Genomic DNA, 12,466 nt, shown 5'->3' with positions numbered 1-12,466 from the left:
GTACCCCTACGAATCTTCCCAATTCACACGTTCGGAGGTCGAACATCCTAACAGCCATGTTTCTCAACACTGGCCTCTCGCGAAAATTCCTCAAACCATATGTCGCCGAGTTCCTCGGAACGGCACTCCTGATCGTCATCGGCGATGGCGTCGTCGCTCAGTGTCTCCTTTCCGACTACCAGTACGGCACTTGGCTATCGATCAACATCGCCTGGGCTGCAGCTGTCTGCATCTCAGGCTACCTTTCCGACCCCGGTCCAACCATCAACCCAGCTGTGACTATCTGCATGGCTCTTGTCCGTCCCACTCCCGGACAATGGCGTAAACTTCCCGGCAAGCTCTTTGCTCAATTCCTTGGTGGATTTGTTGGTGCTGCCATTGTGTATATCAACTACCGCTCCGCCATCAAAGACTGGGATCCCGAGTTTACCATTCCTGGCGGCTCAATCCTGAGCCCTCGTGGACACCATTCTGCCGGTATCTTCTCAACTTATCCTGCTGCATTCTTCGAATCGAACTGGGAGGCCGCATTCTCGGAGTTGCTCGGGTCTGCAGTCCTGATGTTTGGCATCTTGAGCATCTCGGATCCGGTCAATGCCGTCAGATTCCATTCGCCTCAGGTGACGGTATTCTTCTTGCTCACTGCTATTGGAGCTGCGTTGGGCTGGCAGACTGGCTATGTAGGTTCCTCCGATAATTGAGTTCAGTGATCGAAGCTAAATCTACAGGCTATCAACCCCGCGAGAGATTTCGGTCCCAGACTGTTCTCTGCTTTCATCTATGGCAGGGAGGTTTTTACCGCGGCCAACTATTACTTCGTTGTGCCCATCTTTGCCCCCATTGTAGGTTGTATCGTCGGAGCCGCCACTTACGACACATTCCTCTATGAGGGAGACGGGTCGCGCATCACCGATGCTCTGGACAATGTCGAGGATCGCGACGGTGCTCTGCGGCTGCACTAAGCTACATTACTAGCCATGGCTGATATGATTTACTGAAAGACGATACTGGCTGGAATAGAGGATATTGATTCGACTGCTTTCCTCTACCAAACGGGTGATGAATATATGTACAACGACACGGACGGGTTTTATGGACAATTGTAGCTCTGGACTGTTTGACACGAATATGAGGATGACGATGGTGGCAGATGTAAGATGGTATACAGTATATACTTTTCCGCATTCTTACTCGATGGACGTTTGTGTTTCTTTTTTAGTAATTTATGCCAGGTTGGCTATGGTACTAGCCAATGCGATGTGACGGAGAGTTCAGCGAACCACAAACTGCCATGGAGGAGTGTTAACAGACTTCATGCAAGCAGTTTGATTCTCATGTCCCTCATACTGATGCAACGTAAGAAGTTGCGTTACATCCATCAGCTTGGCCCAGTTTCACACAACTACGCTAGGTCCAACCAGCAATGGCTTATGTTCGCAAGTATCGGCCAGCCACGTAAATCCGTTCAATACTATGTCTATGACTGAATGAAGGTAGTCTTGCAATACTCCATTGCAATTGTTCCACAGCCGTCGCAATCGCAACAGCCTGTAGTGCGAAGGACTGATGATAAAGTTGTGTCTTTCCTACCAAGCTCGCCCTGCCCCTCGACCCCGCCCATCATGACCAGCTTCCTACCATCTGCACAGCTGACATGGAAGCATGTCATTGGATAGGATAGCAGAAACCCCTCGGCTGATCGGAGCTTTGGCCACCATCAGCATCTGCAGCTCGGAACATGCTGGTTGTACGGGGTATCACTCTCAGATGAGCAATTCAAGGCTGCGGTTAAACTTTACTCGGGTACCTTAGTGGTGGGGACCTTACTATCTAGAAATACTTATAGCCGCGCAAGAATGCCACAATTGCTACAGTTCTGGACACACTGTTCTTGGCGATCCCTAGATTATATGTATGAACTAGTAGTAGAATTGGAATTCTTTGGTAAGGTTGGTATCGATTAGGGTGTAGGGGAATTCGAAGTGTGGTGATAAACGCGATCCGGAGCCGGAGCTGGTGCGGAGACGTTTTAATTAGCCAGGAGTATCTCAGACATCACCTCTCATCCCAGGAACAAGGGAAGTGGGCGTCCTAAACATTTCACGTACCGGTCCTCTCAACCATCCCAAAAGCTGGTCCACCACATCGTGTGGTGTGAGTGGCAGACAATGCGCGACCGGTGGGTGACGAACCCACCGAGAATTTCTCCGCACGAGCATCGATGAATGAGATGAAGTAGCGACTGCCCCGCGGTGCCCATCAATCGAGGGGCAGATCAGCCAATTCCTTGTGCCCCCTCTGACCTCTCGAGCTCCTGATAAGGACACGACAGCTCTTTTCTCTCACCAAAATTCCAAACATACCAGAAAACGCCCAAAACACCAGCATAATGGCCAAATCCGCCTCCCAGATTCACCGCGCCTGGTGGAAGGAATGCTCCGTCTATCAGATCTGGCCTGCTTCGTACAAGGATTCCAACGATGATGGTATCGGTGACATTCCAGGCATTATCTCGAAGCTGGATTATATCAAGAATATAGGCGTGGATATTGTTTGGTTGTGTCCTTCCTATAAGTCGCCTCAGGTGGATATGGGCTATGACATTGCCGATTACTATAGCATTGCGGATGAGTACGGCACGGTCGCGGATGTCGAAAAGCTCATCCAGGGGTGCCACGAGCGGGGTATGAAGCTTCTTATGGACCTTGTGGTCAACCACACTAGTGATCAGAATGAGTGGTTCAAACAGTCGCGCAGCTCAAAGGACAATAAGTATCGCAACTGGTATGTTTGGAAGCCGGCCAGGTATGATGAGCAGGGTAACCGGCACCCGCCTAACAACTGGGTGTCGCATTTTCAGGGTGAGTTTCTTGCTTTGATTTGAAGTCATTCATTTTTTTGGAGTAAGCTTTCTGACCCTGGCTGTAGGTAGTGCCTGGGAATGGGACGAGCACACGGGTGAATACTACCTTCACCTCTACGCGACAGAACAGCCCGACCTCAACTGGGAGCATCCGCCCGTCCGTAAGGCAGTTCACGATATCATGCGTTTCTGGCTAGACAAAGGCGCGGATGGATTCCGCATGGATGTCATCAATTTCATCAGCAAAGACCAACGGTTCCCGGATGCTCCTGTAAAGGACCCTCGAACCCCTTGGCAGTGGGGAGACAAGTACTACGCCAATGGACCGAGATTACATGAATATCTCCAAGACCTGGGGAAGATTCTGAAGGAGTACGATGCCTTCAGTGTTGGTGAGATGCCCTTCGTCAGAGACACCGAGGAGGTGCTCCGCGCTGTGCGCTACGATCGGAACGAGATCAACATGATTTTCAACTTCGAGCATGTGGACATTGACCACGGAACATACGACAAATTCGAGCCTGGAAGCTGGAAGCTCACTGACTTGAAGGCTTTCTTCGAGACGTGGCAGAAGTTCATGTACAACAATGATGGGTGGAATGCTCTTTACTGGGAGAACCACGATCAGCCGCGGTCGATTGATCGCTATGCACAAGCAAAGGAGGAGTTCCGCACAGAAGCAGGTAAAATGCTGGCGACGGTTCTTGCGCTGCAGTCTGGTACGCCGTTCGTGTACCAGGGTCAGGAAATTGGAATGAGAAATGTTCCCGTTGAATGGGACATGAACGAGTACAAGGATATTGACTGTCTCAACCACTGGCATCGGTAGGCATATGTCCCCACCCGTCTAGATAGGTCGCTTACTAACTGCGCCTTTAGCCTTCTCAAGCACAGGCCCGATGATATCGAAGCCCAGAAGAGCGCCCGTCAGGAATACCAAAAGAAATCCCGAGACAACGGCCGCACACCGGTGCAGTGGTCAAGTGCACCAAACGGTGGGTTCACCGGTCCCAACGCAAAGCCTTGGATGTCCGTCAGCCCGGACTATGTGCGCTTCAATGCTGAAGCGCAGGTCAATGACCCGAACTCGATCTACCACTACTGGGCTGCTGTCCTTGGATTGCGCAAGAAATACCTCGACATCTTTGTCTATGGGGACTACGACTTGGTCGATAAGGATAGTCAGGAGATCTTCGCGTATGCTCGTCAATATGAGAACAAGAAGGCGCTGGTTCTCACTAACTGGACTGAGAAGACATTGGAGTGGGATGCTACTACCAACGGCGTGAAGGGCGTCAAGGATGTGCTATTGAACTCGTATGAAAGTGCTGAAGCAGCGAAGGGGCGGTTCTCGGGACAGAAGTGGTCTCTACGCCCGTATGAAGCAGTTGTTCTTTTGGTGGAGGCTTGATTGTTAGTACATATTATATGAATACTAGTAGATGCATGCCCCGGGTGGATATATAGTGCAACCCTGGACATGATCACAATGCCATGAACATGATTCTTCAATACAGTGGAGTCAAGTATGTTTTTCGTAGTATGGAGCTTTACTCATGATTACGATAGAGGTTCAATGCGAGCTGAATAACCAAATATGAACCAGGTAATACATATATGGAAATTGAAAGAGCATCGAGTTTATACTACCCTGTTACTATTAATAAATTCTCCGACAAGTGCGTGTACTACATAGCTACCATCACACGAATTCCTTGCCTCTCCCGATGCTTCCTTTTGTTGGACATGCGAAGAAGCACTACCTATGTCCAGTGTGACTAAAAATCTGTGTACATACCTTGATTCCACAATCTCACTGTAGAAGCTATCCATTACATCCGTTACATGCGCTTGATACCCAAACAATGACCACCTGATATCTATTCACACACGGCATTCAATCCATGCATCAACAGCATTAACTGACATGGCCGTGTTACTCTTCACTGTAGTGCACCCCGCGTCTTAAAGCACCCACTCTATATCCATGTATTCACATCAACAATTATACTCAAAAACCCTGGCTTGCCCAGCATCTTCATTCCTCTCATTCTTTCCCTCATCAGCATCCTTTCTTTCCTCCCTCCCGATACCAACATTACTTTCACCATTACCATACTTTTACCCTACCCTACCATCTATATCCAAAATGAAGCTTACCCTCATCCTCACCCTCCTGGCCACCCTAGTGGCCTCCATCCCCGCCGATGGCTCAAGCTTCACAGACATCTGTAAGCCAACACCCCAGCAACCCAACCAAAAAAAACATAGCCTGGCACCACTTACTGAACTTACCAGACAACCCACTGTGCCACAAGAACTCCGACTGCGGAACCGGATGCTGCTACAACGGTCTCTGTCTCGCCTACTGTCTCCACAATGAGGATGATGTTCACACGGACCTAGTCCGCAGTCTTGTCGATGGTAGTTACCTCACTCACTTTACGCATAGTATGAAACCTACTAACTAAAACCCATCCAGAATCCCTCCTCCGCACAGAAGAGAATTTAGATATTACCGCCCCCGTCTGCCACACAAACAGGGACTGCGGAACTGGATGTTGCTACCACGGCCTTTGTCTCGCGTATTGTCCTAATGATATGGCGAAGCGGGGTGATGGGGGTGCTAGTTGGGGTGAGCTTTCCTTATTCTTTGGTATATTATAGGTGGGTTAGATTGGATGTATAGGCTAATCATGATCTTATTGGAATAGAGTCCCCAGGCAGGCCTCCGAAGTGCAGCCGGAGGACTTGCAAGGGTGGGTGCTGTCGTAAGGGTCTTTGTGTGTATTGCTATATGGATAAGCGAGATGATCTTGAAGATCCCATCGATGCTTTTGGTTATGCTGTTGATGTTGATGTTGATGCTGACGCTGGTTTCGATGTCAATGTCGATGCCGACATCTTCGATGATAGCGACGACGCAGCACAAGAACCAGCATCGGAGATGATGCACAAGAGTGAGTCCCGACCTTACCTCCTCTCTTCGAATTACTTCTCATGAAAAGACCAGGATACTCCATGCCCGACACCGACCTGCTTCCCACCTCAACAGACATAATCCACACCGGAGGCATGTGCAGCAAGAGAACGTGCAAGGGATGCTGCTGGCAGAATATCTGTATGGCCAAGTGTCCTCGCGGTGAGCGGGATGAAGCTGTAGATGATGGTGAAGGATCCGAAGAGACTTCTCTCGATCTTGTAGACTGGAACCTCCCGCAGGTTGTCTGCAGCCGTGCAGCCCCATGTAAAGTTGGATGCTGCTGGCATGGATTGTGTTGGGGTTTGTGTCGGTGGGAAGATAATTAGATGCGTTTCTTATGAAGGAAACTTCCAGGGAGATCAACTGGAGAGGGATGAGAAAGAAGGAGTTTTGCACTTGATTTATTGGATGTCAGTGGGATTTGGTGGTGATGCTGTACCGCAGTAGTATTGGACTTGAGTTCCTTTTACGTCTAACTGAATAAGCATTACATCCAATCCATTCCTGCTTTCTATGTAAGTAACACATCTTTACTGGATCTACTTCTGAAGTATATCAGGACTGTCGTAAACTCATTCTCATAAGATCACCTAGCATACACATCCCAACATTCAGATCCCAACCTCCACTCACATCATCCAAACCCCAACCACCACCGGAAAGAGACCCAAAACCAACCTCGACATCGAAATACCCCTCACACCCGCACTAGCCATCAATACCTTCGGCTCATACGCCGCCGGCGTCGTACTATTCCTCGTTCCATCCCAGCAATACTTGTCAAAACACTGCGAGCACATATCCGGCACCTGGGTATTAGTCCGATCAAACGAGCGACTCAGAATAGCGCAGCCCGCACAAGTCGGCCAATCCTCGTAAGACTTCCTTGATCCATTACCCATAGTAACCACGTTCCAGCCATTGGTGATCATCTCATCACGCTCCAAGATCTCGTACTTGAGCTGGAAGGTCGACTTGTTGGAGAGGGTTGTGTAGGGGTAGTTGGGGAGGTAGACAACCAGGGGTGCATGGCCTGTGATATTGGAACTATTGCAGCCGAAGAAAGTCGGACGGGTGTTCAAGCCCAGGTTAATGAAGGTGCTCTTGTCCGGGATGCTAGGGAACGCGGTGCCGTTTCCGATACCGGTTGAGTTGAGACTACGTTCGTAAGTCGCGACGAGAGGACTTCCGTTGGGCCAGTTGTCCGAGGTACTGGCTGAGGAGTCGACGGCGAAGATGACGTCCACGTTGCGGGCGGGTTGGATGAGAGGATGGAGGGGGAGGTTCTGTTTGTCTTCGCCACCGTCGACGACGTTCAGGTCCGGGGTCTTTTCGTATGAAACTGTCGCGTTGCGGTACCCGTAGAAGGGGTTGGGAGAGTAGATGGCGATGTCGTCGTTGCGGTCGCCTAGTTCTTCTAGGATGCTGGCGATGACCGTTTTGAGGGTTGATGGGATGTCGGTGGTGTTGAGCTTCAGGATGAATTGGTTGAAGAGACTGGAGGAGGTTCCCATGACGAAGCCTGCGTTATCGAAGCCGCGGACGCAGGATCGGCTGGATGGGACTTCGCCGTTCTCAAAGTAGGATCCGAGGTATTCGAGGGGAGCGAAGCCGAAGATGGACGGATCAAAACTGCCGAATTCCCAGGGGTTGAACTCATACACGGTCGAGTTGCTGCCGATTAGGGTCTCGCCTGGGTTGCGGCCGTCGGCGACAAGGAGCGGCATGGGCATGTTTCCGTTCTTGAAGTCCTGGGTTAAAGCGATCGATGACCAGGTGTAGCCTGGGCCTCCGTCGGTCGCGTTAATCAGCTGGTAGGAGAGTGCGCGACCCCAGTAGTCCGTGAAGGAAGTGTTGAAGCCCGCGTCCTTCTTGCCAGCGACCACCTTGGCCAGATCGCGGTAGTACTTGGCTGTATCCCAAGCTTGCAAGCCGTTGGTCTTTGGGCCTTTCGTGATTGAATTCTGGAACTGCCAGACTTCGCCCTCTTTGTAGGTTTGCAGATTGGAGACGGTGGTGAAGTTGTTGATGTAGATTGAGCCCAGGAGCCAGCCACCTCCGGAGAGACCGGACAGGTATGTGGCTGACTGCAGAAGACCACCGAGCTGTCCATTATGGGTTGAGTTTTCCGTTCGACTGTCGAATGCCTTGAGTGCTCCCGCGCCGTTGGTCAGGGCTCTGTAGCCACCGCCGGACACGGCAATACCGATGTTGGGTATGTTGGTGATATTTGATGAATGGCTGTTGATGTACGAAATAGCGTCAAATGAGCTCATGTTGATATGGCCGAAAAGGTCTTTCATCGCTGAGACAGTCTGCTTACGCCGGACGTCCACCCATGCCGTCTCGTTCGATGACAGGGTTGACGCGCTGCGAATCGTCGGTCTGTTTGCAGGACAGGATACATTGCTCGGGGTATAACCATCAGGGGCATTATCCAGTGCGCGAGGTGATATGTCTGCATATGTGAGGTCGACGGTTGTAGGAACCGCGGCGCCTCCTATGGGCGGGTCAGCATGAGTTAGTGCTGCATGATGAGTTTCAAGATCGGAAATATACCTTGGATATACCCCAGCGCCGCGAGGGTCGTTAAGAGTGCATTGAACTTCATGTCTGCTTTGGGTTGCACCAAGTGACACGTCTAGCATAACACAGACTCAGTGCATTGGGAGTGAGGGTGCCCCAGGGTGATTTATAAGAAATTGACGAGCGGACCACACTATTAGAGCTTACTGATTCCTGCGTACCAAAATCTCCGAATGCATAAATGGAGCACAGCAAAATCTGAGGTGGCAGGGCCAAGCCAGGCAAGGCGCAGCATGTAGACATCCTCGGCCCTGAGTTTGTGGTGCCTGAGATATTATTGAGGACCCTATTGTGATTGCATTGTGTCTCGTTCAACTAAGCTAGTGCAGAAACCCCAGTCAGGGTCTATGAAACGGGGGTACCCGATTGGAAGGTGGTGCCAGGCAGCAGAATAATATTGAGGCGATCCAAAATAGTATCCTCCTGTGCAGTCAGGGTTCCAACTGGAATGGCATAGGCTCAGCCCTATGGGGCAGCCCGAAACTTAGACCCTTCCGCGTTCCCAAACGAAAAACACTGTTTAGGTAAACCTTCGGAACTCAACCTCTACAACGGCCCCGGGTGGAAATATGACAAGACGTTAATGGTCCAGCACAGCCACTGAATATTTCACCCATCGCATATCCTGCGCAAACCACGGGGTTCTCGGAGCAACGAGGCCGGATTGCTGGCTGCCAAGCCTGCATCATCAACAAGGCCGGAGTGGAGACCCTCAATCAGGCAACTGCACCAGTTCCAATTATCTAATATGGTTCATTTCCCCTAGTCGGGCGTGATATGAACGAATGAAATCCGCTAGCAGGAAGTTATTGGCCGCGACTTAGCCGTTATTGGCGTAGGAACAGCAACAGACTTCACGCCGGGAAAAGCTACCGGATTAGGTTCGCTACCGACAGTCAGAAACTTGGCATCCGGGAGAACAGTTAGAATCACTACACGCTGAAGCGAGATGAAGTCAGATGGATGCTATTTCTACAGTTGCCAAGCAGCATGTTATGGTCCAGATGACAGCTCATGTCATTAGCCATGAAATTGTGCAGAAGCGACTTGGGAGGACTGATGTGGTGTATTAACATCCTACCGGGAAAATATGAGCGATGTTATAGCTATAGCACAAAATATTTGATTCAATAATAGGAAAAATCATTGAACACCAGGCATCAAAGTGAATACTTCTGGAAGTGACAGGAGTAATGGCTAGAGAAGCAATGAATGGAGCTGTCAATGATTGAGAAAACTACGATTGGAGCTGCAGCGCGGGCGGTCAGATTCTGCCGAGTCCGGGGCTTTCTGGCTTCAAGCAATGATCCGACGACTTTCCTCCACAATCAATCTTATTGTATCCGATCACCTTAGCCATGTCTCATTTTCATCCGGATGAGGCCAGGTATCCGCCTGGTCCATCACACAGACCTATGCCCCGCCGTGACGACCGGGACGGCCGCATGTACGACGATCGTTCGCCATCCCGATCGCGCTCGCCTGGCGGTATACGCTCTCCTCCCCGCAACCAGTAGCACAGAGCGCATGCTTTCCTTGGACAAGCGTCCACTTGCTTCCTCAGATCTAGCTGTTACTAACTCAATACATGAGAAGATCTCTCACGCTCGCCTCCCCGTGGGCCTGCGGCGGACAGAAGACCCGAATATTCCAGAGACCGAGTCGACTCTAGACCCCGTTACCGCAGTCGCGATCGCGATGACTTTCGACGGCGCTCATCACGCTCCCCTCCTCCCAGGCGGGGCAGACCAGCCTACCGGGATCGCGACCGTGAGGGCTATCGCTCCCCAGGATACCACAGCCGAAGCCGGAGCTACAGTCGCAGCCGCAGCCGCAGTCCTCGCCGTAGCCGACAACCCCATTACGGGCACGAAAGCAGAGAGGTGATGATGGATGGTCTACCGGTGGATATGGTGGAAGAAGACGTTCGACAACTCCTTCCCCTTGATTTTTGTTGCGGACTTCGGAGCGGTGCTCCGCCCAACACCATTTGATGGCAAGAGGCTGAGAATGCATGTCACCGGGTTCCGGTCGACGTGGTTTACAGATTACCAAAGAGCTTAAAGAGTTTTATCAAGTTGAAGGCCTAGATGACGTTCGTGTCATTCGTGATCGACAGACGAGTGAGTGTGACTTAACCTATCCCTGCTGCGGTGCTAACAGGTGGCTAGAGCTTTCCCGACAACTTGGGTTTTTGAGGTTTCGGAATCTAAGCTTGTCTCGCGCATTCGTCGAGCGCAACTTTCCTACGATCTACCTACATGGACCCAGCGCACAGGACGACCGCGGCACAAAGGTCCGCATCGCATATAGCCGTGAAAGGGAGGACCGTGCTCGTGCGAGAGCAGAGGCGGACTGGAACTGCATGATGGTATGTTTCACACACAGAGGTTTATAAGCATGGAGCTAACGCATGCAGTGTGGCATTGTGAATTACTCTACTCGTCAGAAATGCTTTAGGTGTCAAGCGCCCCGACCTGGTACGTTCGCTGCCGGCTTCTATCACACTATCACTTTTCTAATCTGAGTAGACGCTGGCCCGGCTGGTCCTCCTGGGTTGCCTGCACCGAAGGTGGAAAACCATGGCGACAATGATGCTGCGCCGGAGAATCAGCCCTCTCAGTTCCTTCTCTTCCGCGGACTGGAACCTTCCGTGACGGAAGAGCTTCTCGCCAAGGGTGTTGCCAAGCTGTATCGTCCTGCATCTGGGAACGAGGCGCCAGGCAATGGGAAGAAGGGGGCGAAGGTGGCTTCTACTACGGGCGATTCTAACCTTGGCGCCAGGGAGGGCTCCATCCGTCGTGTCTTGCTGGTGAGAGACCGTCGCAGTAACGAGAGCTGGCGCTATGGGTTCGCCGAGTTTGCGACTATTCAGGTAAGCATGTCACCATTACACCTCAGAGCTTTCTAACGCCATATAGGATGCCCAAGCTGCCATTACACGCCTGAACTCGTTCGAAAAATTCACCATATCATCCAGGCCGGTTCTCGTCAGCTACATCCACGCCGGTGTATTCGTTCCGGTGCTCAATCCCACAAGCAGTGAACGCTTCACATTCAGTCCTTTGAACAACCCATCGCTAAAACTTATGTACTGGGATGAGGAGGCATACGCCAGTGAGCTTACGGTATCAACTGCAGAACTCGATAACCCCAAGGGAGAGAAACCAGCCGGTCAAACCGATCACAAATCCAAGGATGCAGATAAGGCGAAGAAACGCAAGGCGGAAGCGGCCGCCGCTGCCGGAGCCAAGAAGATGGCCGTCCCGTCACATTTGCAGTTCTGGAGCAACCGCCATGCCGAATTGCATGGTATCCAAAAGAAGGACGCGGACGAGAAAAGCACAGAACATGGCTCAGACCACGCAGGCTCTCCATCCGATACATCCGCTCCACCATCTCAATCCTATGCCGATCCCAACCGCAATTGCTGCTACTTGTGCTTGCGCCAATTCAAGTCATCGGCGGAGGTTAATCGCCACGAGCGTCTCAGTCAACTCCATCGTGGAAATCTCCAGAATGAAGAATCGGTAGCCAGGGGGATTCGCAAACTCGTCAAGCACGGAATTATCCCAGCGCCGATGGAGTATCGTGATCGCGCACGGGAGCGGCGCAAGGCATTCGGCAGCTCGAAGCCCTCAGCAAAGAACAAACCCGCTCCGCCCCCGCCAAAGGAAGAGGAACCTCCAGTGCAGAGCACATCAAAGGGAGCATCTCTCCTCAGCAAAATGGGATGGACCGGAGCTGGCTTGGGTGCTCAAGGCACAGGCATGACCGCCCCAATAGCCACAGAGGTATATGCCCAGGGCGTGGGCTTAGGAGCGCAGGGCAGCAAACTGGGAGACGCAACAGAAGAAGCCGGCCGCAACACGCGCAACCGGTACGACGAATTCCTGGAGAAGACGAAGCAAACGGCACGAGAACGATACGAGAAGCTAGACCGATAGCATGTACAGTAGTTTTTTAATTCCTTTACACCGTCACTATGAACCCTATGCACGCAATGCAAATATAATACAATAACCCCATCCCAT

At 51.4% G+C, this 12,466-nt stretch overlaps 5 protein-coding genes across 5 annotated transcripts; 4 read left to right on the top strand and 1 right to left on the bottom strand.

The window, feature by feature from the left end:
- Positions 1–56: 56 nt before the first annotated feature.
- On the top strand, positions 57–962 carry An02g13250 (uncharacterized protein; the record flags this gene model as incomplete). The annotated part of the gene is made up of 2 exons (XM_001400419.3): positions 57–680; positions 729–962. The coding sequence occupies 2 exons, from the start codon at positions 57–59 to the stop codon at positions 960–962; spliced, it is 858 nt and encodes a 285-aa protein (XP_001400456.1).
- A 1,427-nt stretch (positions 963–2,389) lies between these two features.
- An02g13240 (uncharacterized protein) lies at positions 2,390–4,274 on the top strand (the record flags this gene model as incomplete). The annotated part of the gene is made up of 3 exons (XM_001400418.3): positions 2,390–2,861; positions 2,929–3,688; positions 3,743–4,274. 3 exons carry the CDS (start codon positions 2,390–2,392, stop codon positions 4,272–4,274), a joined length of 1,764 nt encoding a protein of 587 aa, XP_001400455.1.
- A 738-nt stretch (positions 4,275–5,012) lies between these two features.
- Positions 5,013–6,172, top strand: An02g13230 (uncharacterized protein; the record flags this gene model as incomplete). The annotated part of the gene is made up of 5 exons (XM_059746737.1): positions 5,013–5,094; positions 5,162–5,287; positions 5,346–5,498; positions 5,578–5,823; positions 5,877–6,172. 5 exons carry the CDS (start codon positions 5,013–5,015, stop codon positions 6,170–6,172), a joined length of 903 nt encoding a protein of 300 aa, XP_059605168.1.
- Positions 6,173–6,475: 303 nt separating this feature from the next.
- An02g13220 (uncharacterized protein) lies at positions 6,476–8,457 on the bottom strand (the record flags this gene model as incomplete). Its single annotated transcript, XM_001400416.3, has 2 exons — positions 6,476–8,346; positions 8,406–8,457. The coding sequence occupies 2 exons, from the start codon at positions 8,455–8,457 to the stop codon at positions 6,476–6,478; spliced, it is 1,923 nt and encodes a 640-aa protein (XP_001400453.1).
- Positions 8,458–9,809: 1,352 nt separating this feature from the next.
- Positions 9,810–12,379, top strand: An02g13210 (uncharacterized protein; the record flags this gene model as incomplete). Its single annotated transcript, XM_059746736.1, has 6 exons — positions 9,810–10,315; positions 10,596–10,803; positions 10,852–10,912; positions 10,964–11,307; positions 11,354–11,744; positions 11,793–12,379. The coding sequence occupies 6 exons, from the start codon at positions 9,810–9,812 to the stop codon at positions 12,377–12,379; spliced, it is 2,097 nt and encodes a 698-aa protein (XP_059605167.1).
- Between the last annotated feature and the right edge of the window lie 87 nt (positions 12,380–12,466).

The sequence above is a fragment of the Aspergillus niger genome (genome assembly GCF_000002855.4).
Source record: "Aspergillus niger supercontig An02".
Lineage (NCBI taxonomy): Eukaryota > Fungi > Ascomycota > Eurotiomycetes > Eurotiales > Aspergillaceae > Aspergillus > Aspergillus niger.
The sequence above is the reverse complement of the archived record's forward strand: the minus strand, read 5'-3'. Positions and strand labels throughout refer to the sequence as shown.